The following is a 23,076-nucleotide window of genomic DNA, read 5'->3' as shown; positions in this document are numbered from 1 at the left end:
AAATAAAATATTATATTTGAATGGGACTTGATATCTCAAAACAGAAAAAGATGTTTAACTGAGCTTTATTTTCCCAGTCAATGACGAAGAAGTCACATCCTTCTCCTCACTCTTGTGGGATGACACTTGCTCAAGTTACAACAATGTTAAGCTTTACTAAAACATATATATCAGAGTAATATTTCACATGAAAATTCTGTTAATGCATTCAGAAGGCTGAGAAGTCTGAAGTTATTTACATGAACCATCTAAACTGTTTAATCTCCACAATTCTTTCTCAGTCAAAACTTTGCAGGCTGCCTGAGTAATAACCTGATATTAAAGGATATTTCATTCTTGGCTTATATTTAGTTGAAACACTAACATAGAGACTTTCAAGCTGAACTCAAAAAAACATGACTGAAGATGCAGAGTGAAGTGCACCACGTCACTACAGTCCAATTAGCTTTTCCACTGCTGTAATTGGAAAATGCTTACAGAAGTTAAACTTATTTTTTTCATTGTTCACAGAAAAATGAGAAAGACTCATGCCTTTATTAGGGATAGAAGGATTACCAGAACAAATGAAAGACCACGCCAGAATACACAGTCATAGACAAAAATATTAAAAACAAACAAAAAAATCATCAATTCTAGAGATTTTGATTAATAACAGAAACATTGCAAAGCAAAAGAAAAAAAATTTCATGCAAAAGTGAAATTTTAGCTCTATCTTTTCAAATATGCATCTCCTGTTACTTCCCCAGGAACTCTATAAATGAGATGATGAAGCAACATATATTATTTAACCTATATAATTAGGCCTACCATTTGCCTATCTCTTAACAAAGTTATAAAAATACCAACGTGTTTACAGCCATTTATATGTAGAGTCGCTGTTTTAGAACTTACTAAACAATTTGTCCCCATATCAGGTACAAATCTAAGCCCTGCTCAAAACAGCTTGTCAAAAGAACCTGCTTCAGAAAGACTGAGGCAGTAACACAGTTGGAATGATGGCTGGACTTGAGCTCCCCCGTGCCGTTCTTTGTGCCCCACACACTTTGCTTGGTTCCCCACGTTTGCAGTGCTCACACTCAGCCATGACCAGGAGAGCAAATCCCAGGGTCAGAGGTACCCTTTGCTAGTACATATGCCTACCACATTTTCCTGGTTTTTTTTCAGGGATGGTCCGATCACTTAGAGAAGAGGAAGAAGAGAGTTTCTGCTCAAGAATGTCAGGGAGGTTTGACTTTGTGGCATTAGGGAGGTACGGGTCTCTTCCATCAGCACAATCAAGGACCACCACGTGGACATACAGCACATGGTGCTGTAGCAGGTTCCTTGGTGTAAAAAACCCCGTGCCAAGGAAAGGACATAAAATATCAACTCTGAGTCAAAACTATCTTCTATTACACCCCAGACTTCCCTCTCATTCAGAAGCTCTAGATTCACACATGATATGGTGATAAAAAAAGTTACCCCAATGCATCAAACCACTGGGTGAAGCTGAGCTGTGATGTCACTGAAGTTAGGCAACAGTCCAGAATACAGAGAAAATCAAAGATTTCAATTAGAAAAATGTCTCTATAGGAAAGCTTTATCCTTACAACTGTGATAAACAAAAAAGCATGCTGATGCATGCAGCTCCGCATATTGTTTGTTCAAGTATGTGGCAAAATCTTTTCTAAATCTCCACAGGTCTCCAGCCTCAATTACATACTCTGTTAATTTGATCATTGTGCCTTTTATCCTTTTTGGTTTGTCCTCTTCCATTGATATGACAGGAATGCCTGCACTACATGATTTTATGTATCTCTATAGATTTCACTCAATGCCCCTTTATAAAGATGAACAAAAATGCCTTTTTATTTCCTTGAGAGCTGAAAAATTCTCATGTGATCTGAACCCTTCAGCTATCCTTTGCTTATTTCTTCATAGTTTTTCATCTAAATTTTCAGATATGATGAAAAAAACTGAAAAAAACAATTGCAATGGACAGTATAACAAGGGCACACTATTTACAAATGCATGTCTATTCTTCAGACATCCCAACATATTATATCAAAACTTCCCACAGAAAAAGAATTAATATTTTAACTGCACTTAAAATAAGGAAAGCAAAAGCTGTCAGGTGCCCTAACATTAATTAATCCCCTAACAACATACAGAGCTAACTCAGGTAATTCCTTCTATTGTGCATGTCCTTGACTCAACAAGCACTGAATTTAACAAACCTAACAAAGCTGCCTGTCCTACCTTTGTTAGCACTGCAAAACTTTACCTGAAACTTGCCATACCAATTAAAATTTAGGTAAATACACAATTGTGGCATTGCAATATCAAAGATCTTTTAGTTAAATGTGGAGTTCATCTTTAGCCATGCAAAACAAACCCTAATCACAACTTGGCAGTAAGTTTGCAATGCAGGTTTCAAACTCAGTACAAACATGAATGAAACTAGAAAGGATCTGTTAGTCCTTCCACTAGATTTAAAATCAGTTTTTACACTCTCTTAGTACGAAGAGCTGTTTCCATCATTACAAAACCAGTAATGGTACAGCAACTTCAGCAATTTTTGGCTATGATAAAATTTAAATGGGAATAAGGCTTGTAACTCATAACCTCAACCGACACCATGCAATCCACAAAAATAATCATAAATAATGTACTTTTCCTTGAACTGTGAATACCAAAAAGACAATGAAGAAACCCAACTAAAATGTTTTTCTGTTCTGCATCCTGAGAATATGCCCTCCAGACCACAGTAGTGGCTGCTTGACAGAATGGCTTCCCAGTGGGATAGTTAGCACAGTTACCAATGAGGAAGAATGGTGATGTACTGTAAAGAGTTCAAACAATTTCCCAAAGGCTCCTTGTCCTGTCTTGGAGACAACCATTTCTCCAAGTGCCACAAATTTGCCAAAGGCATTCCCTGAAGACCAAACATTTCCCTATGAGATTTATCACTGGCACATATGCCCCCACTGCTCAGACACCACATCCTTTTGCATTAAGACACTGACACCCTTAGGTGTCCTGGTCCTTGCTGATGCAAGAGTACAAAACACATGAACCCCCAATTTAAAAAAAATCTGGCCTTTCAATGCAAATTGTTACTTTATGTTTTATTCCCATTAAAATGACAAGAAAAAAAGCTTTGATTTCATCCCAGATTGGGTTTTTTTTCTGAGTTACAGTGAAAACAAAACTGTTATTCAGTTGCTACTTAGCAGTAGGATTCAGCACAATATACACAGAGATAATTTCAAGCCCAGGTCTGAAATTAATCAACCCAACTGACTGGAAGTCATCCATCTAATGCCCACTAAGGCTAACCACCACCACAATGCAAGATGCTGAAATTGCAGGCATGCTTCTGGTACTATTTTAATACAGTCTTTACCAAGAGCCATCACAGAATTCTTCTGAGTACATCCAATTAAGCTCCAGGTTAGGTAACTTGTTATTTGTAAATCCATTAGAAATATACTCAGGCAAGTAATATTAAAAACATGTCAATATTTTTAAGCACCCTAAATACAGTTTATGTTTTCCCAAATTGCCAATTCTCAACACCAAGTTCATTTATTCTACACAACAAATTCTGTTGAAAATAGTAGGAACCACACCATGAGGTGCATGGAAAGAGGGCTGCAACACAACCAAAGTCACATTTTCTTTCTGTTAAAGCTGGGTTACAAAAAAGTACAAGTCACAAAACAGCAAGCCAAAACCAGCAGACCCAACTAATCTCTTTATTTAAAACTTATCCCCCAGCATTTTAAGGCTTGACACTGTGCAATATTTAGTTTCTTTCTCATTCATTCCCCAAGGGTGCTCAACATGTTTCTGCACATTGAGGCATCATTATCCCTCCCCTTAAGGAATGTATTCAAGTCAGTACCTGAGCGGTTGCAACATGTTTTAACATCAGAGGGATGCCACATGCACTGCTGGCCAGGAGATTAGTGTTCAACCAACTATATATACACAGCAAATCATCCTGGGTTAGGTTGAAACAGCTTGTTCCAAACCATCAATCTAGCTTGCTCCATGCTATGCCACACTCAGAAAAACATCCACGGCGTAATTCTGAAAGCATACTTAGTTATGATAGCAACATTTCAAAAGCAAAGCACTTTGACCCTGGAAAAATTGTCTCACTTTATCTAGCATTTATGGATGTGTTACATTGCTGCTTCCTCTGGGAACACACTGCAGCTGCTATTCCTCTTCCTCCCACATGAAGCACCCCGTGTACATACACTTCTTCCATGCTGCATTCACTGTTTGCCTCTTTTGTCTGGGAACAGTAGCCATCTCCTCACTCACTCTCTACACTGAATGCAGCTTAAAACCACAGGCTTTGTATTTTTAAGGTCTCATTAAGGTCTTGCACAAAGTTTAGCAGTAACAAAGGCTCCTCTGTATCAGATCCCTGCATTTCTTTAACAGAAATTCTTTAATACAGTAAAAACATGTTTATTGTGCTCAAAATGTACCCCTTTTAACCCTATCACCACCTTCCCTGTTTGTAGCATTTCTGATCCTTGCTAGGTGGTGCCAAAGTTTATAGAAACTGTCTGCATGTGGCCTTGGCAATGGTTGGAACGGCATTACACGAAATAACCTCACTTGTTTTCTTGTCTTAAACCTTTCACGTGTACACTACAGTCCTGCTAGCTTGTCACACTGCTGCCTGACCTGAACACACGTTATCCTTTTTCTCTCCTACAGGTGCTGACGTTCACCTGGGGGTCCAGACGCAGCTGCGCCAGTCTGAGTGCCCAAAGGCAGACCAAGGGCCCGTGGCACTGGTCCCCAGTCCTTCCCATAGCGTGGCTGTGCCCACTGTGAGTGAGTGGGGGCACACTCTGCCAGGCAGCACACGAGCCCAGCTCCAGGGCAGCCCTGACCCAGGAGAGCTCCAAAGGAGCTGCACGCTGTCTGGGGGCAGAGGGAGAGCCCAGCCAAGCACACCAAGCCCTGCTGTACCACTTACCCTCGGGGCTGGACCCGCTTCATTTACCAGAACAGACCCAACACCTGAGACTGGAACTTTAAAAATGTGTCTTTATCTGGGAACTGAGCTTGCAGGGCTTCCTGAACAGATGCTATTTTTCACCATCCAGGCACCACTGAAGCTACTCATTAAATGCTACTATCTAGTTACTCAAGAACACAATGCTTTTGCTGGAATCGCTTTTGTAAATGCTAAAATCAAAACTAAGTCTCTACTGTAAAAGCTGTGAGAATACAAAAATAAAATGTGTACAGGAGTATTTTTACAAAAAACATACATGTCTGATATTAATCTGATCCTATCATCTATACTTCATCTTTTTTCTCTAGAAAATAAGATTAGTTAGTCTGTGACCCTTTTCTGTTTTCTGAATATCAACAGTCATTGTCCTTGATGGAGCACCTACACGTGCCAGCCAACTGTAAATGTTACAGCTATTATTTTTACTATTTCTTACATTTCATTTTAGACACTTTTTAACTGAAAATTCCTGTAGTTTTCACGTACTAAAGGTCCAGGGCAGTCTGAGATCAAAACAATAGGTTGGCTACTTTGGTATAACCTTTTATCTGAATTTGCTGTAAAATAAATGTATGTGCCAAGTGTAGTATAGATCTACAATATAGATTACTAGTTCCCATCTGACATATGACTTCTACTGAAATAAGAGCAGCTTTCACTCTCTATAGAAAAAAACTATTTCTATATATAGGGGATATAACTAGGATGCAGTTCTAAAAATTAGTGTTTCTTATTTCTGGTCAAAAGGCATGTACAGAAAAAAAAGAAGAAAAAAAAACCAACCCAGCAACAAACCAAAAAAAAAAAAAATAAAAATTGAGAAATTGAGCATTTACCCAAAACAGCCTAGTGACTAGAAACACTTAATGTGATAATGCTGCAGAATGAAGATTCCAGGGTGTAGGTGGTAGTATCTCAGAAAAATCTGGGCATTACACTCTGATTAAAGTCTGCCTCCAGCTTCAAAGTCTGGCTTCTAGGTTTTTGCTACATACTATGTGATGGCACAGAAGGAACATCACATAATTTTGAAACTACCTGAAGTCAGATTTCTTGCAACAGAACATATCGAATAAAATAACATACATGTTCAATGAAAAATTAAGCTGCAAAAGGCAAATGATATAACAGATGAGACATACAGAATATTCTTAAATCTCCTGGGTGTATCTGTAGCTTTCTCTAAAGGCCTGAAGAAAAACGCGGAGGTTAAAAAAACAGTGTGATAGCTTATATATTTAAATACAAATACAAATCTGGCAATGCCCAGTATTAAAACACACTTTTTAATGTCATCATTTGATTTGGTCTGCGTAAGGACAAGAACTCCCACAGAAGAGAGCAGGTTTAGATTTGATATTAAGAAGAAATTCCTTTCAGTGAGGGTGATGAGGCGCTGGAAGACACGGCCCAGAGCTGTGGGTGCCCCATCCCTGGCAGTGCTCAAGGCCAGGCTGGATGGGGCTCTGAGCAGCCTGGTCAGACGGGAGCTGTCCCTGTCCATGGCAGGGAGGTTGGAACTCGGTGATCTTTAAGGACCCTTCCAACCCAAACCATTCTGTGATTCTATGATTAAACCAAACTCCAGGGCCTGCAATGGAGCCCCCACCAAGGCAGTTCTTGAGGTCAGTGTGAAGCCCTGTTCCCAGGGATTTAACCATGTACAGGATGTAAATGGAAACTTTCTATACTCTACAAAATTTCAGCCAAGTAATCTCCAGTCTTTCCCTGTAAACATGGACCACTGCAAACTGCTGAAAATGTAAGGAATCTTCTCAAATAGAAAAAAATTACTTTTTTCTACATTTGGTGTTGGGAAAAAATCAAGTGGTATATGGATCCAAGTACCTCAAATAAAGAAATTTTCCCCTCTCATTTCCGTTATTCATAAAATTACTTTCCTTGATTAAAAGGGCACTACAAAATCACTGGCAAGTCATTCAGACTGCTAACAGAAGTGAGAGAGAAAGTAACTGAAGGCCTTTATGAGAAGCTCTGACGACCTAACCCTCATTGCTCAAGGGGACAGAAAACAAATACCCTGCATTTGCTCAGGAGAGAGGGTGAATGACTCCAGGGTGTGAGCTCCAGCACCTTACACTGCCCACATGCCTGCCTGACACTGCACGTGGAGCCCTGCCAGCACAGCTGTGGGTGCAGGGAGGGAGGAACCTGGGTCACCCACTGGGCCACCAAGGTGCTGCAGTGGGTGTGACAGGGATGACAGGGAAATCCCAGCCTTATGGACTATCTCCCATGCTTCCTGGGGGAGACATGGCATATCCATGCACTATTCCTGCCGTTCTGCACCACAAATCTCAGCTTGCTTGCATGAAAAGGTGCTAAGATCCTCTGTCAAGAGGGAAAAACAAAAGGAACAATTCTAACCTGCCATTAAGAGAGGGCAGGCTGCCAGTTCTGCTGAAGGGAGAGGCTCCCTGCCTGCTGGAGCTGAGTCACCGCCCAGCTCCTCGCCCAGCCCTTCACAGCTTCAGCAATCTCCTGAAGTCTAGAAGCTGGTATGTACTTGCAGTTTAAAAAAAATCATGTATGACTGGAGAGGAGGTAATTATGACCTGCCACTCCTATCCTGTCACCTGGAACTGGACAGTGACATCTCCCTGTCTCATGGACCACTGACTGTAGGGATCGTGTTGGACTCATTTGGCTTGTGCTCTCAATGGAGCAGCCAGAGAAGGTCTCTCAGCCTTGGTGCCAGGGCTGTGGGCCAAGGCTGTCTTCTGGGAGCTGCTGGTGCTCTGGCCTCTGGCCCAGAGCTGAGCTATGGCCCTGCAATGGTGCAGCCACCCTGCACCCTGCAGTCCAGCCCCAGCACAGCCCAGGGAGGGCCCAGTGCAGGGGCTGGGGCTGCCCTGGTGCCCCCCTGGCTGCCCTGCTCCTGCCTGGGGCAGTGGAACGTGCCCTGACTGCCAGGCCCTGCCCTGATGGACCTCGTGAGGGAGCTCCTGCTGCTGTGCCCTGGCATGGCATGTGCCCTCCAGCCAACACCCAGCTTACTGCGGCTCAGTACAACTGCAGTTCTAGACACAACCCTGGCATTTGAGCCTTCTGGGTTTTACTGTCACAGCACTAAATGTCAGGCCCTTAAAGTAAGGTCTGGGCCCAATTAAAGCCCTTCCAGGACTGGAAGTCATGTCCCACCCGAAGAGCCCTGTCCCCCTTTTGCAGAGAGGTTTCTCCAGTGGGCACAGCACACCTGGTGCAGGGGGCTGCCACACTGCAACACAAGTGACAGCTGTGTCCCCACGGGGGTGCTCCACAGTGGCAGCACCACGGTCCCACCCCACAGCCCAAGCAGGCACATCTGGGCATGCACCCTGGTGGAGCACACCAGCTGGCAGCAGCCACGGGATGCTCAGACCAGCTCCTGACACCACCTGTGATCCACAAACTGGGAGCCACTAAAACAGACAAACAGAGCAAATGGAGAATCACTGCCAGAACTGTGCAGATCTTTTAGTGTTTAACCTACTTATTGCTCAGAAGACAAATGAAGCATTAAAAGAGGTCTCTGGAGTAAAACAATATAGTTAAAAATAACAGATGATTGTTTGGGAAGATTGTTCCTCTCTTGTGAGCAATAGTTGGAAATTATTCTCTCTGTTTTAATGGTACAAAACAAAAAAGGAAAGAAACATAGAAACTCATTGAAATCAGCAGAAGAATCTCACTCTCATTCCATTTGAAACGGAATCCAACAACCTGTAACTTCTCACAGCAAAAACACATTAGATAAGGTTGGTAAACATTCCAGGGAAGGACAAAATCCTTAAGTGAAGTTATGTTTACAGACAGAAGTTAAGCTCAAAGGAAACTGGCACAGAAGCACACAAAATGGGGACTCTGCTCCCCAGTCACTGAATCAATTGCTTTGTGCAACAGACCGGAGTCAAAGGTGCCTGTTCTTCCCTGCTGAAACACTGTGAATGAAACTTACAGGGTAATGTCAGAAACACTCATGCAACAAAGCAATTCAGTCATATCCCAAGGTATTAACATTTGCACAGCTGGAGGAAGAATTCAAGATTTTCATTATTTATTAACTGGTCTGTACCATAATTACCAGTTGCTTGAGCAGTTAAGTCTACACTGCTCTATGAAGAGATACAAGGTTCTGAAGAAGCTCTGGGAAATATTTTCCATTACTCATCTCATTGAGTTCCTTCCTTTTTTTTCTCTGTCCAATCCCTCTGTAGCTTTCCTATTGTTTATTTTTTCAAATACTTGCCTGTGCTGTGTTCATTCCTTTGGTTGTTCTGTCTCAAGTAAAACAGCCTTGCCTTCTGCCAGCTATTTCCTTTTGTCTTGCCAATGTTACTAAAAGAGACTTTCTTGCTGGCATGCACCTCCTCCCTGACCAGCTACCAAGAACAGAAGCATGTCAGAAAACAACCTCATTGACTGAGATGCAGCTTTGTTTTACCACAGAATTATGCACTGCCACAGCCAGCTTCTCAGGGACTTGGAGCACTGTGCATGATGCTTGCAGCCTTTATACACAGCCTGTGAAAAAGGCTGCACCTCTCTCCTGTTTTACTTTAGTGTCCTAATCCCCAGAAGGATCATGTTGTATATGTTGTGTCTACCTAGACCTCCTTCTGTGGTGGGCCAAGTGATCCCACAAGAGGAAATCCAAAACCAAAATAATCTACTCCAGGCTCTGTTCACTGGATGTGCAAGGAAAAAAAACAAATTTGCCTTTACTGGGGACACTCCTTTAAATTATACCAATGAAATCATGTACCCTTAAACTTCCTTATTATATGCTCCAGGGCATAGAGTACAAACTACACATGCTATGATAAATCCAGAAAACCTCATGCAGTGAAGGACAAGTTGGTACACACTGATTAACCCAGCAGGAAGAATACTCTCCCACGTGGTCCTCTAACACACAAACCTTCTTAGTCAATTCAGGAACCAATAAAATACACAATAAAGTCACATCACCAACCAAGAGAGAACAGTGAGGAGATCAGTGGTTAAATCTCTGACAAGCTTGATGCCAAAGGCAGCTTTGTCAAGAGAGACTTATTCTCACTTAGAATCCAGAATCAGAAATCCTCTCCTGTCAGTAGACACTTTCAGCTGCATTTCAAGTTAATGTCCTGTGCCTTTAGTCTCTGGTCACAGCCACCAGTGACTCTACCATGTCTGCTTAACTTTGTAAAGTTAACCTTCTCAGACTGATAACGTTCAAGCCAGCTGGTCACATTTTCCATGAGAATACCTTTTTACAGGAAATGCATCTCAGAGTAGGTCTGGGCTCTACACATAAACACTGAAGAAGCTCTACACTCCAGGGCCATCCAAGGGTAAATTCATACAAGGAAGACAGGGATCTCAGACATATCATACAGTCATACAGTAGTTGATGGCTTTCACCAGCAGTGCAGTTTTGGACTTTGGTGATCAGTTCTGCCTCTGCCCTGCCTACACTTAAACATCAGTATGACAAAAAAGGACTGTGGAGAAGACTGAATTCTGAAAACATGCCTCCTAGCAGCTTGGACATGTCCCATGAAAGATGTACAGGATTCATGGAAATACTTCTCTGAGGAAGGAGGGACATACAAATGTTAACAAAGCATCCTCTGGCTGCAAGGAGCAGGAAATCACCGAGGAAGAGTCAGTGTCATCTCCACAGCTGCACTTCTATTACAGCATAAACCATAGAGCCCTCTCTCTTTGTATATTAAAATGCAGTAATTAACATTTTCCAAGGGAGCAAACAGAGTACTTGCCTGTATTTATGAATGATGGCATTAAATAACCTTCCATCACGCCAGCAGGTAGTGAAATTTTCACAACGTATTCCAGCATAACCCTCTGTTGTTTGCTGTGACCACAGGAGCAGTCTCTCTTTAGCAGACATGTCCTCTGACTCCCCAGTAACATGGATATCAGATATCTAAAACACAGTTAATGTAAAAATTGAAGTTACATCAAATCCATAAGAAGGTTTAAAATACTGCAGAAAAATCACTCTGCATTGCTGGAGAATTTATTGTCTGGTATCTGCATACATGAATACAATTGTTATTCAGGTACTGTATGAATATTTTCTCATGTCTTATCCTTATGCACTCTTAGTATCTTCAATGTGAAATACAAAATTCAGTTTTCTTCAGTTAGCCAGTTCTCAGTCTCTTAATTTCTGGGTACAATATAATACTATTGCATCATGCAAAATACTTAACTGTTTATTTATGCTGATAATACAATCTATTTTTATGTATGACACCAATTATGTAAAAAAGCTATATAAGTATATATAAATTGCAATATATTTATATGTATATAGTCATACAGCAGCCATATTTATCTTATTCATAGCTATGAAAATCCTCTCTTGAAAAAAATTGATTTATAGTACATGTCCTGGAATTCAGTAACAAAACAGTCATTCTGAGTGAAAACTAATAACAACAGTTTTAAGACAAAATTTTCTGAGAAGTATTTTAGGAATTTTAATTTTAGGACTAAAAGACTGAAGGATTATAAATAGAAATTTTGTCTGATCAAGAAGGTTCAGTTTTCAACTGTATTATTTAAGGATTATCAACTTCTTTTCAGGGAAAGCAGGAAAGTATTGGGAATTTTACATTCAAATACTACTTTATAGTACTTTAGATCATCCCTTAATGAAGTTCAGTCAGTTTCCTTGGAAAATTACCACAGCATAAATATAAAGCAGACTTTTCCCTAATCAGCACCCAAGATATCTTCTGTCTGGGCTCTGACAGGGGGAATTCCAACAGGCTAGGCTGGAAATTATGGGATTTTCTCACATTAAAGCCACAAAATCACAGTGTAAATAATGATGTATAGCTTGTCTACAGATGTTGCTTTGTCATGGCCTAAGACATGGTGGGAAGCACTGGGAAGCAGGGAACTAGAGGAAGACCCCTAGAGATGTCACAGCAATGGAGCTCACTGCAATTTCTGCTTTACCATCTCTCATACTTTCAGAGAATGACGAGCATTTACACCTATACAGTAAATTATAAATAAACTTAATGTAGGGGGGAAAAATTACATTACTTTCTATTCAAGTAATCCCAAAATCACAAGTTGTGAATGCAGTCCTTCAGACACCTATCACAGGCCATTGTATCTGCTGGATCTATGTAAGGGAAAAATACAAACACCAATGCTAGAAAGCAAAACAATTTTAACTGTTCAACCAGCCCCTAAATAACCTGACAGCATTTTTTCCATCCTATTGTCTCCAGCTTCAGCACATTTTTAAGATCAAACAGAAGGGGGGAAAAAACCTTTTTTTTTCGTTCAAAACACAGTAGAGAACTGTGATAATTTGTAACTTTCTAGGTATCAAAATCCTGCAAAGACTATTTACTAAATGAAATACAGATGGGATGAGTCGTGTCTGTAAAGACAACAGAAAATACAATGTGGCAAAAAACCAACTTGTAATCACTCTGAAAGTTTTCTTGTAAAAATCTAGGGAACTCAGCTGTAATACAAGATTTTTCTGTGGGTTAGCTTTATTGTTTGGTATTTCAAAGCAAGAAAGCAAACTAAATGTTTTTTCAGTAGCTTTAGTTTCTATTCATCAGAGAACAACCAGATCACAATGTAAATGAAGTCAACCATATACTGCTTATCTGGACAACGCTTCTGAAAGAGATGATGTCATCCCCAAGTGCCAGATGTCCAGCAAAAAAAAAAAAAAAAAAAAAAAAACCAACAAACCCAAACCTATATTTTTATTCTGTCATTTTCAGAAAGTCCTCTGTCAATTATTATTTAGTATAATCTTTAATTATCAGGTTTTTTAATATAGTCTAACATGAGCAAGCTAAAATGCAATTTGCTAATGGCCCTTCCTTACTGCTGAGTTCAAACCCTTAGCTTCCTTCACGGTTAATTGAGCAGGGATGGATCTGTGCTCTTCAGACTGCAGAGAGTGCAAACACAGCATGTTTGAGTGCACATTAGATTCCCCTGGAAACAAGTAATGTCAAACATCAAGGTAGCTTCTGAAGACTGTACTAGTATCTGGTGTTAGATATAAACAACATTTTACTCATGGACACAAACAAAAGGAGAATTTTTACTCTGGACGTGACTATTAGGGTAGCTCACATTTGAAATTTTGGATGGCTAAAACATTAATTCAGTTTATTACATGAAGATCAACAGGTTTTTGATCTAAAATCTTCCAAGCACGCTAGTTAGCCATCTGAAGAGTAAGGAAAAGGCTTTTCACTCATAGGGGTAGCCCATTTCCCTACAGGTTAAGGAGCATTAACATCGCCTGAGACCTGAAACAGCCTGAGCACTTCTATTCTCTAAATAAAGTATTTCACTTTTCAAGGCTAACATTTCAGACTTTTAAATAAACACTGAAATAGTATTTTAAAATTAGAAATACTCTAAGTGAAATGGTGAGTCAAATGGTTATATTTAATTACCCCTACAAATATGGGCTCTAGTTTGCAAGGTGCCCTATTAAGTTAAAACTTCTTAACAAGCAAAATACCACCAAAACAAAATAAGGTGTAAGTAAGAGAGAGATCCCATCTTTCCTTTGATAATCCCATGAGGACAGTAGAGATACTTATCCACCAACTATGCATTATCATCAATATTTCTAACATCACTTCCCATAGGAGAAAAACATAAGAACTATTAAACTAAGAATGATAGAACAGAAAATAAATTATGGGAAATCAAATCTTCTACTCATAAAATTTAGTCCTTCCAAGCAAAGTTTGTGTGAACCTTTTGTATCCCACAAGCCTATCATTTGGTCACCATAAACTGCTTAAGTAGAGCACATTTGTTCCTTATGTGTGTAAAGAACAAATTACAGCATTTGCATGAGTTTGAGCAGTTGTTTGCCAGGGATACAGTCCTCCAAATTATCTCAAAGCCTGTGAATTAAAAGTTATGCAAGAAAAAGCATCAGAGGAAATTCTCTATGCAGCCCTTCTATTTCGGGATCAAAGTCTTAACTGGCACTAAATACTCTGTCTTGCTTATAACTGGGAGAACGTGTTCACTTCTGCTACTGCACATGCTTTTTCTCAGCCTGTAAGTTCCCCCTGCATCACACAGTATACAAAATGCAAACACCAAAAAGCCTCAAGCTCTTTCCTTGCACTGATTTTAGTGATGCAGTTTGGAGCCCAAAGAGCAGAGCAGACGGAAGAAGGTTTTTCCAAGAGATCAACAATGGTGCTGGATTTCTGTGATTCATTTTCACACCACAAACAGAAGAAGAGCAAGACTCATACAGATAGTAAGAAGTCTACCCTCTGACTCCATCCAACTCTAAATGTTTCAAAGCAAGACTAAACTTGACATAATGCACTAAACTGCACAAAAGTATATAATGAGCTAGAGTTGCATGATTCTGCTGGTGTATTATCTCTCTTCCAGGCCACACCATGATCTGAGAAATGCTTACTAGGCTTCAGCAGAAAGTAAGAAACTTTTCTCCCAAAGCTATTAATGAGTAACCAAGAGCAACACTTTAGCAAATTCCTCTAAGCTGAGCTCTGTAATCAGGAAAACAGAGGTAATGAAGTAGCTCATATTTGAACACAAAATCATAATTTTTTACATGCATAAGAAGCCATGCCACAGCAAGAAACTCCAAGGATGTATTTCAGTAGAGGAGGCCATACTGTTTCAGAGGGTAAAATGTCGTATCTCTGTTACAGAGCAAATTATCCAACTGTACCAATGAGTTTGCTCTGGTGTCTGCTCCTCAGTTTGAAAAGTCAACATGCTTTCAATTATCAGCCACATCTGAGGCACTGTGTAAGCTGAGAGTACATTACAGCACAGGTAAGGGAAGGCTGCTGATCTTTGTAGTTTCAGTAAAAAAAATGGTAATGCTGAGATTGCTAACTGCAAAATTTTTGTGCTAGCTCAGGCCACTAACAGGACCTTAGCAAACTCTTATAAATACCAGCTTTACTTAGTATAACAAAGACAGAAATATAAGACATTAAAATGCTTTTTTAGATCTCAAAAACAATCAGAAGGAAAGTGGTTCTGAGTTTGCACAGTAATTAAAGTCTGAAATCCAGTTTTTCCTGGTTTTGTTTAGAGACCAAACCTTGGTGTTCTTAAAATTACTTATACTGAGAATCTTGGGTTGAGAAAGAGAACTGAACTGATTTTAGCAACTGAGGCATTTAGCCTGATGTGTCAGTTTTATATTCATGCAATGTTTTCTCAATATCAGTTGATGTAGGTGCCCAGCAGAAATCTTATTTTTTCTCCCTTGCTCTGTGGTAACAAGAGGTGTAGACCTGGTTGGAGTAATTAGTGCAGCAGTATTAGAAGTGGCATTACTTTCATTATTCAGGAAAAAGCAGCCATGCTTAGCTGAAAAAACCTCATACCCTCTTACTCAGCAGTGATGTTTTGTACAAATCAAAGAGCATTCCTAAGCTGTTCCTGAATTCCAGCTAAGATTAAGGAGGGCAAAGATCTCTGTGTGTATTACGAGGTTATTTGTACTATTGTGAACCGCGTGTCGTAATTGGGTGTGTTATCTATGTTTAAAAAACTAAGCTCAGACAAAGTATTGTTTGATTCCTGTTAGAAAAGTAAATTATATAAGCAAAAGACATTTAGCTAGCTCTTTGCTGGAAAGAATGCCTCTGGCATGTGCCCATTCCCTCTGCTCACTCAACTGAAAGCTCAGATGTCCCCACTGAGCACGGGGGATCCATTTTGGACCAGATCCTGGTGTCAGCATTTGACTCACACGTACAGATTTCAGTTATCCCAAAGATGGGTGGGGCAAAACTGGAAATATGGATTGAATTGGTAAGCATGGTTACCAAAACTTTGCTTTCCTTCAGATATTCTGCCACTAAGATTGTATTTTGGTTTCTTTTATTGTAAAAACAAAATAATCCTACCCTCAGAGGAAGATGGAATTTTGATAATTAATATTAATAGCTCATCTAGACAGTTTGGGAGGAAAGATCCTCAAAAAGGAGTGTAGACTGCTATTAAAAGGATTCATGTTCACTCGTTCTATTTAAAGCTGCCTACATAGCTCTATCATTCTTCAGTTCCTACTGGTCATAACTGAAGAAAATTAGAAATATTCCTTGGTGGTAAGAAAATTTACTGCAGATACTGAATGAGAACTCTAAAATTCACTCCAACTTCTAACAACATTTTAATACGAAAATCTGTTTCCTAAATTGGGAAGCAAATCAAACTAAATGCAGAAAAATAGGACAAGAATATGTCAATGGTCCGAAAGTATAGAGTTATTACATAGCCTTTGAAAAATATCAAGTGATATGTTCTGTCCTACAAATATCCATAGTATCATAGCATGGTAAAAGATTCATACACAGCATAGTGAAGATATTTTTGTAATACAAAAATTACTGTTCCAACATTTATTCTAAGCTACCTTTCAAAGATAATGCACTGTATCAAAATATTTACCTTGCTCCTGTTTGGTGCAATGATAAATAATACCTTTTCTTTTGGCAAATGGGAAAGTACAGCATCAGGATAAAACCTCTTTTGTTCGAGTAACGAATCACTTATACTTTGAGAAAGAAAATGATACAACTTTTCAGATTTACTGCTTTCTGGAACATTTTCAATGACTCTGCAAGAAGTTACATTTAACTCAGCTTCTTCATGTTGTCTGCCTAAAATGTGGAGAGCAGAATCCAAAGTAGTTCCTTTTCTATAACAAAGACCACTGGACTTCTTCAGGAATGCTAATTCTCTCCTGTTATCATCCTGTGAACATTTCCTTTTCCACGCACAGTGTTTCTCGGCATTGCTCTTGTCTTGTTCCTTTAACTGTGTGTCTGTCTCATCAGACTTGGCGCGTCCCTGATTATCACCATGAAAGCTCTCTCGACAAAGAGAATCACTCTTTGCTTCGCGCAAGAAAACTTTTGCTTTAGCAATATCAACCGAAAGGTCTGTACTCACAGGCAGAGCATTACCAGCCACTGTCACTCTCCCGGGGAGGAAGTCGGCCAGTCCCACATCCTTGGGATGAATCTTGACGTTTTCTGCAATCTCCACTTCACACTGTCTTTTTTCTTCATTTTCTTTAACGTGCACTGAATCTGATCCCACCTCGGTTGATTTCTTTCTCCTTTTTCTTCTGAAATATTTTCTTCCAGGGGAGTGTTTATCGGGACTTAAGGGAGCTTTGGCAGGATCTAAACACTGTTCTTCCTTCTCAGCCCTCACGCATCCACAGACATTCCCCATTTGGCTGTCTGTAACTCACAGCCACACAGTTTCATTCATTCCCATATATTTAAATAAACTTAAATCCTCCTCAGAAAGTTAAGAACTGCTGTTTCCACTGTAATTTCTTCCAGACTTCACTTGCACCCGCCTCGGTACGTAGCCATTTTGCTTATGAGAAATGCACACGCAATAAACGCTGTGGCTCGCTGCCCAGGCAGGGCCTGTGTCTGATTAGACACTGTGGCTTATTTCTGGCCACCAATCCTCTTAAATAAACATCACTGTTCCAGCGTTGGGCTGTAATGCTGATTGCCTTTCACAGAGATGACATAGCAGTTATGAGCAATAGAAATTTCTCACATGCATTTTAACTTCCTGTTTCACTTAGTAACTTGAGCAAGATAAAGTAGAAAAATATGCAGCAACCTTTGAAACTATTAGCTACACTCCAAATCCAAAAGTAAGCAGCACAGTAAATAAGCAGGGGTTTAGTCGGCAGACTTGTTTTGCACTCATATGCTTTTATTACCTACCCAATGATCCACAAAAGGGAAGATTAAACTAAAGGATCAGAAATTGCTCTGACAGCTTGCTGGGGGTCAAGTTTTTATTTGTATGTGGAGTTTTCAGAGCAGTTAATGTGACTTTTCGCTGATTTGTCAGCTATAAATAACCTGCTGCTTCACTGCCATCACAAAAGCACAACAGCTTGCTCAGGGCAGCGACACTGTGTACTGGGGCTGAAACTTCGCAGCAGAGTTAAACCTTCTGGCAGATAAAAGAGAAACAAATCATAAAAGCCAATCTATCTAGAAAACAGGCCTTAAGTTTACTGTTTACAAAAACGGAGTTTTATCCTTCTCCCATGCTCCTGTAAGGCATTTCTGTTTAGCTCTGAATATAAGATCCAAGGTGTATATACATAAGATTTAGGTATATATAACTATACCTAAAACTAAGTAGAAATATACAGTTTTAAAATGCAAGCAAGTCTAACCTCTAGTATACCTTGTTTGGAAAAATCTTTTAAACTTACTTCTTTGTTTTTGTCATGTATATGTGAAATCTACTAAAACCAGCACACGTCCCAAGGACAGATGTGTATGGTTCCTCATGCTGAGAAATAACTACAGAATGACTTGCCAGGCATTATCAGGTGTTACCATTGACTTTCCCTTGCTTATTTGAAAAGGAATTGCAATAATGAGACCCAGAGACTTTATCCCCAGAGGCCCGTTCCACTGAAGTATTCCACATTTTACTGACAGGATCCAGAATGAATAATACAGCAAAGATCTAGGATGAGCCCCCAAAGAATTTCCAAGGATATAGTTGCTCACTGATGATTACTCTCAAGGCACTGGGGTAAAAGCAGACAGTAATGCTCAGAAAATTTTATTCTGTAACACCACGGAATACTGTGACAGATGGGCAGCTATGTACAGGCACAATGCTAACATGTTTCTTTTCAAAGTTGACATTTGTTCCATGACTAAACTCTTTCCTGGCCTCAATTTGTATTTGCATTTGTAGCATGCTCAACATACAGGTGCACTTGTGACATTTGATCCCTTTACTCATAATGAAAAAGTTGTGTCCTAGTCTGTTTAGAAAAATTACTTTAGAAAAGTGACTTTTAGGTAAGACCAGAGGACTTACTGATTTAAAGAACACTTCCACGTGGGTCTGACATGGGTCTCCTTCATTAACAGAAAAACACATTAAAAAAATATATCTTTCTAAATGACATCCCTGTGTTTGTACAAAAAAAAAATGAGGCTTTTTAACCTAAATATATACTTCTTTTTCTTCTCTCTCATCAGAAAAGATGATTAAGGACTTTACAGTGCAATGGGCCAAGGCTGATTTCATTTCACACAGATACAGTTTATGGTTTAACAACAAGATGCCTAGTAATAATATATGGTTAAAGAGATCATAGTATAATGGTCTCAAGATATATATTAAAAAATATTATCTTGATAAAGCAGAAACTATGTAAAATATTAAAGACAAGTTTCCAGCATTTGAATGGAGAACTGCAAATCTTCATGCTCTCTAATTCAAAATGTATTAATGTAACCTACCACTAGTACACTGCTGTTATTCTTCCTCCATAAATTTCACAGGGGGAGAGAATTTCCCTAGAAATACTGCAAATTTAAATTTTCAGTGCATGTCCATTTTTAAATTAATACATGTGGGTATCAAGGTTTCTAAACAGTATTATATTAGATTGTATTACTGAGCTTAACTGGAGTGTGATTTGATATGTATTTCCATTAAACTGCTTACATCTCTTAAACAGTCACCCTGATACCACCACCTTTCAAACAGAAAATGTCCCATAAGTACACTATTATGCCTAATTTCCTGTAGATTTAGTGTCACACTGTCACAAAAATATAAAATAATATCTAATTCAAGATAGGTCAGAAGAAACACATTATTGTCATTTTACAGCTGACAATTACATTTTGTAATGCAGTCAGTAATTTACAGAGTCCCAGATCTTGCACATCCTCTTTCATTCATACTTGAAATCTTGATTATTTTTCTTAGGAGTAACTCAATTTTTCAAAAATCAGGTGCCACTGAAGTAGAATTAAAAAAAAGAAAAAAAAAGAAAAGAGAGACAGCGGAAATATAAGAATCAGCTCTAAAGGACTGGTTACAAGATCAGTGTTTCCAGCAATCCTGCCCTACTTCTGTATATTGCAGGTCAATCTACTCGAATGCAGCCAGTGTAACTGCAGCTATCCTAGGAGAGAGCCACAAGGACGGTGAAGGGTCTGCAGGGGAAGCCTTGTGAGGAGCAGCTGAGGGCACGGGGTCTGTTCAGCCTGGGGGAGACTGAGGGGAGGCCTCACTGCAGTCACAGCTCCTTGTGAGGGGAGGGAGGGGCAGGCACCGATCTCTGCTCTGTGGGGACAGTGACAGGAGCTGAGGGAATGGCCTCAAGCTGTGCCAGGGGAGGTGTAGGTTGGATATCAGAAAAAGGTTCCTCACCCAGAGGGTGGTTGGGCACTGGAACAGCTCCCCAGGGCAGTGGGCACAGCACAGCCTGACAGAGTTGAAGAAGTGTTTGGACAATGCTCTTGGGCACATGGTGTGACTCTTGGGGTGTCCTGTGCAGGGTTAGAAGTTGGACTTGATGATCCTGAAGGGTCCCATCCATCACAGCATATTAGAATATGGTAGCTCTATAATTGATCCATTTCTAAATATTATCTAGGAATAAATACATTCCAAATATACCTCTGCAGATAATTAGTAACCCTTATGACTTTTTATCTTTCTAGATGTTGGTATTTCTGAGACTTAACAATACTTACGAGCTGTTCCTGAGGAGGCTATCAGCTCTCTATTACCAATTCTGTCTGCTGGTTCTTTGTATTTTATTTTTTTTCCCAAGAACCAAATAATAACTTATAGTCACTTTTACTTTCTAAGTCACTCTTGAACCAAAGAAAAGGTCAAGGACAACAGAATTTATATATGGCATTTATATCAGTTGTTGGTGTTCTTTTTATAAAAACCCTAAGCAAAATAAGCGAAGACGATAAATGAAAGTGCTAGTAACTAAAGAAAAAAATATGCCTCTTTCAGCTAACTGAAATTCTATCAAGTCATAACTTTGGTCTCAGCAAGGAAAGAGACAGAGTTAACAGGATTACACTGGAGGTTCAGAAGAGGGAAATTTAAATTTCTTGCAAAACCTGACAGATGGAGCATAGATAGATTATATTCTAAAGCACCAAAATAGATTACCACTGAAGCCTGTGAGAACCACCACAACACAGTGATGACCACACCAAGGGCTTCGTCTTGGACATCTGACTAATCTGACTAGACCTGAATGGAAGCTCTGCACTGGTTTAAGGCAGAGATCCAGGTGATCAAAGCTGTTAAAGCAACCACCAGGGATCGTTGTGTTTCTTTATCTTGATACTGGGGTTTTTTATTGTGTTGTTGTTGTTGTTGTTGTTGGTATTTTTTTAAACAAAACATGTAAAAGATACAAATTTATACCCACTGAGGCTGCAAAATTTTATGGGGAGATTAACAACTGACTTTTTCTGGCATGAAAACCCCTAAGTACAACATGAATAAAGGATTAGACCAACACTTGTGTGCAATTTGACCTGTCTTACAGGCTGCCTAATCACAAACAGGAGGTTTAAGATTAAGACATGGAAAACAAATGACTAACACTGAAACATGAAATAGCTCATGCAGATTTGTATGGGTTTGCACTTAACCACAGATTTCTATAATTTGTCAAGCATGTCTGTGACTGGGAAATGCAATAATTTCTTAATATGGGACAGGTGCATAACACATTAAATTGGCAATGTTGTTGAATATTTGTGTATTTCTAAGTCTGCAAAATTATGATACCATTAGCCCTATGTACACTGCAAATTTATGCTTTATTATTTGTCTCATATAGTTAGCAATTATTGTACCGGAGAAATTATTCTGCTTTGGTAATCAAACCATGCCAGGTATCTTTTATCAAAACCCTACTAGTAATGCATTTTAGATTTGGATCTAAGATCACTTTCCCCTCTTTTTTGTGTGTTTATGCAACACAGCAGAAGTAATGGAGCATTTAGCACAAACGGGACGTGTCATTTCACAGCACTAAAACAGCATACCAGATAACCAGCAAGCATTTTGTTGCACAGCCCTAAGGTCACATGCAGAATAACAGAGAGATAAACATAAGCCAAATAGAAAGTGAAAATTAAAGTAGCACAAGATAGAAAACAAGGGTAAAAATAAAGGCTTGCCAGCACAAACAAAAGGTTTGGAGCTGTTTGAGCAGTACTGGCAACCACTCCTCAAACTCTGAAAGAGATATTCAGCTACCAAATAATAACCACCAACAGGAGAGGTTTTATATCCAGTGAGATGGGTAACAAAAAGAGGAATTTGCTCCTTCTTGATGGCTTCATGGCATTAAGGACAGAGATTTCATGCTTCTCTCACCCTTGCTGTGATTCAGATGAGTCCCAGAAATTTCAAAGATTCCACACCCATTTTCTTACCTAAGATCTAGGAATTTCACTATTTTTTTAATAAATCACTGAAGAATTCCAGAAGAAACAACTAGGAGTTCATCTGAGAAATAAAATATCACAAGAGTACACCCTAACAACTGCTGAAGGACAGGCAATGCTGCTGCATTGGCTAATGACAGACGATGCAGCTACCGCGTGAAATACACTTTATCCTATCATCAAGTCACAGACGGGACAACTGGCCGCATAGTTCCATTTTTAAATCTTTAAGAAGATCAGAAGTGTTCTGGTTATTTTAAAGCAGAGGCAGAGGAAATTTCAATCCTTGGACTACAAGGGCACACAGCTCGAGCAGCACCATGAGGACTGAAGGCCAGACCCAGCTCTCCTGATCCCTCATGGCCACCTCAAGAAAGCAGGCAGCCTGTCTACTCAATGGTGACCCTACCAGGGACATCCCTCTGTCTTCTGCACATCATTTACTCAAGTGGGCTACCACAGCTGAGCTGCCTCCTCCTCTGGCCACCCTGCATGAAGGCCACAGCCTTACAAACCCACCTGTCTCACCTTTTCACCAACACTGGTAAAAGTTTAGCTGCTGATGCTGGACCAAATGAACAGTCTGTACACTGCTTGGGGCCAGACTAATCAAAAGTGATTTTTGCCTTAAAGGTTTATGGGGAGTCAGCAGAAAAAAAAAAAAAAAAAAAAAGTATTTGCTGGCTAGCAAGAGAAATGTAAAGAGGTTACACGTGTCAAAGGAGGCCTGAGGCAAAA

At 39.7% G+C, this 23,076-nt stretch overlaps 1 protein-coding gene across 11 annotated transcripts in view; it reads right to left on the bottom strand.

Moving 5' to 3' along the window:
* The window catches only part of DST (dystonin), a 289,433-nt gene that overhangs the window by 150,856 nt on the left and 115,501 nt on the right, over window positions 1-23,076 (bottom strand). For 10 of the 11 annotated variants that reach the window (XM_063150658.1, XM_063150659.1, XM_063150655.1 and 7 more), the window contains one exon: window positions 10,792-10,958. In XM_063150658.1, coding sequence (XP_063006728.1) covers window positions 10,792-10,958 — 167 coding nt within the window. Of the gene's footprint in view, window positions 1-10,791; window positions 10,959-17,002; window positions 17,441-23,076 lie in introns of those variants that run through there. The other variant, XM_063150656.1, reaches the window with a different exon arrangement.

This window comes from Melospiza melodia, chromosome 3 (assembly GCF_035770615.1).
Source record: "Melospiza melodia melodia isolate bMelMel2 chromosome 3, bMelMel2.pri, whole genome shotgun sequence".
Classification (NCBI taxonomy): Eukaryota; Metazoa; Chordata; class Aves; order Passeriformes; family Passerellidae; genus Melospiza; species Melospiza melodia.
Note: the sequence above shows the minus strand (reverse complement) of the source record. Positions and strands in the feature narration are given on the sequence as shown.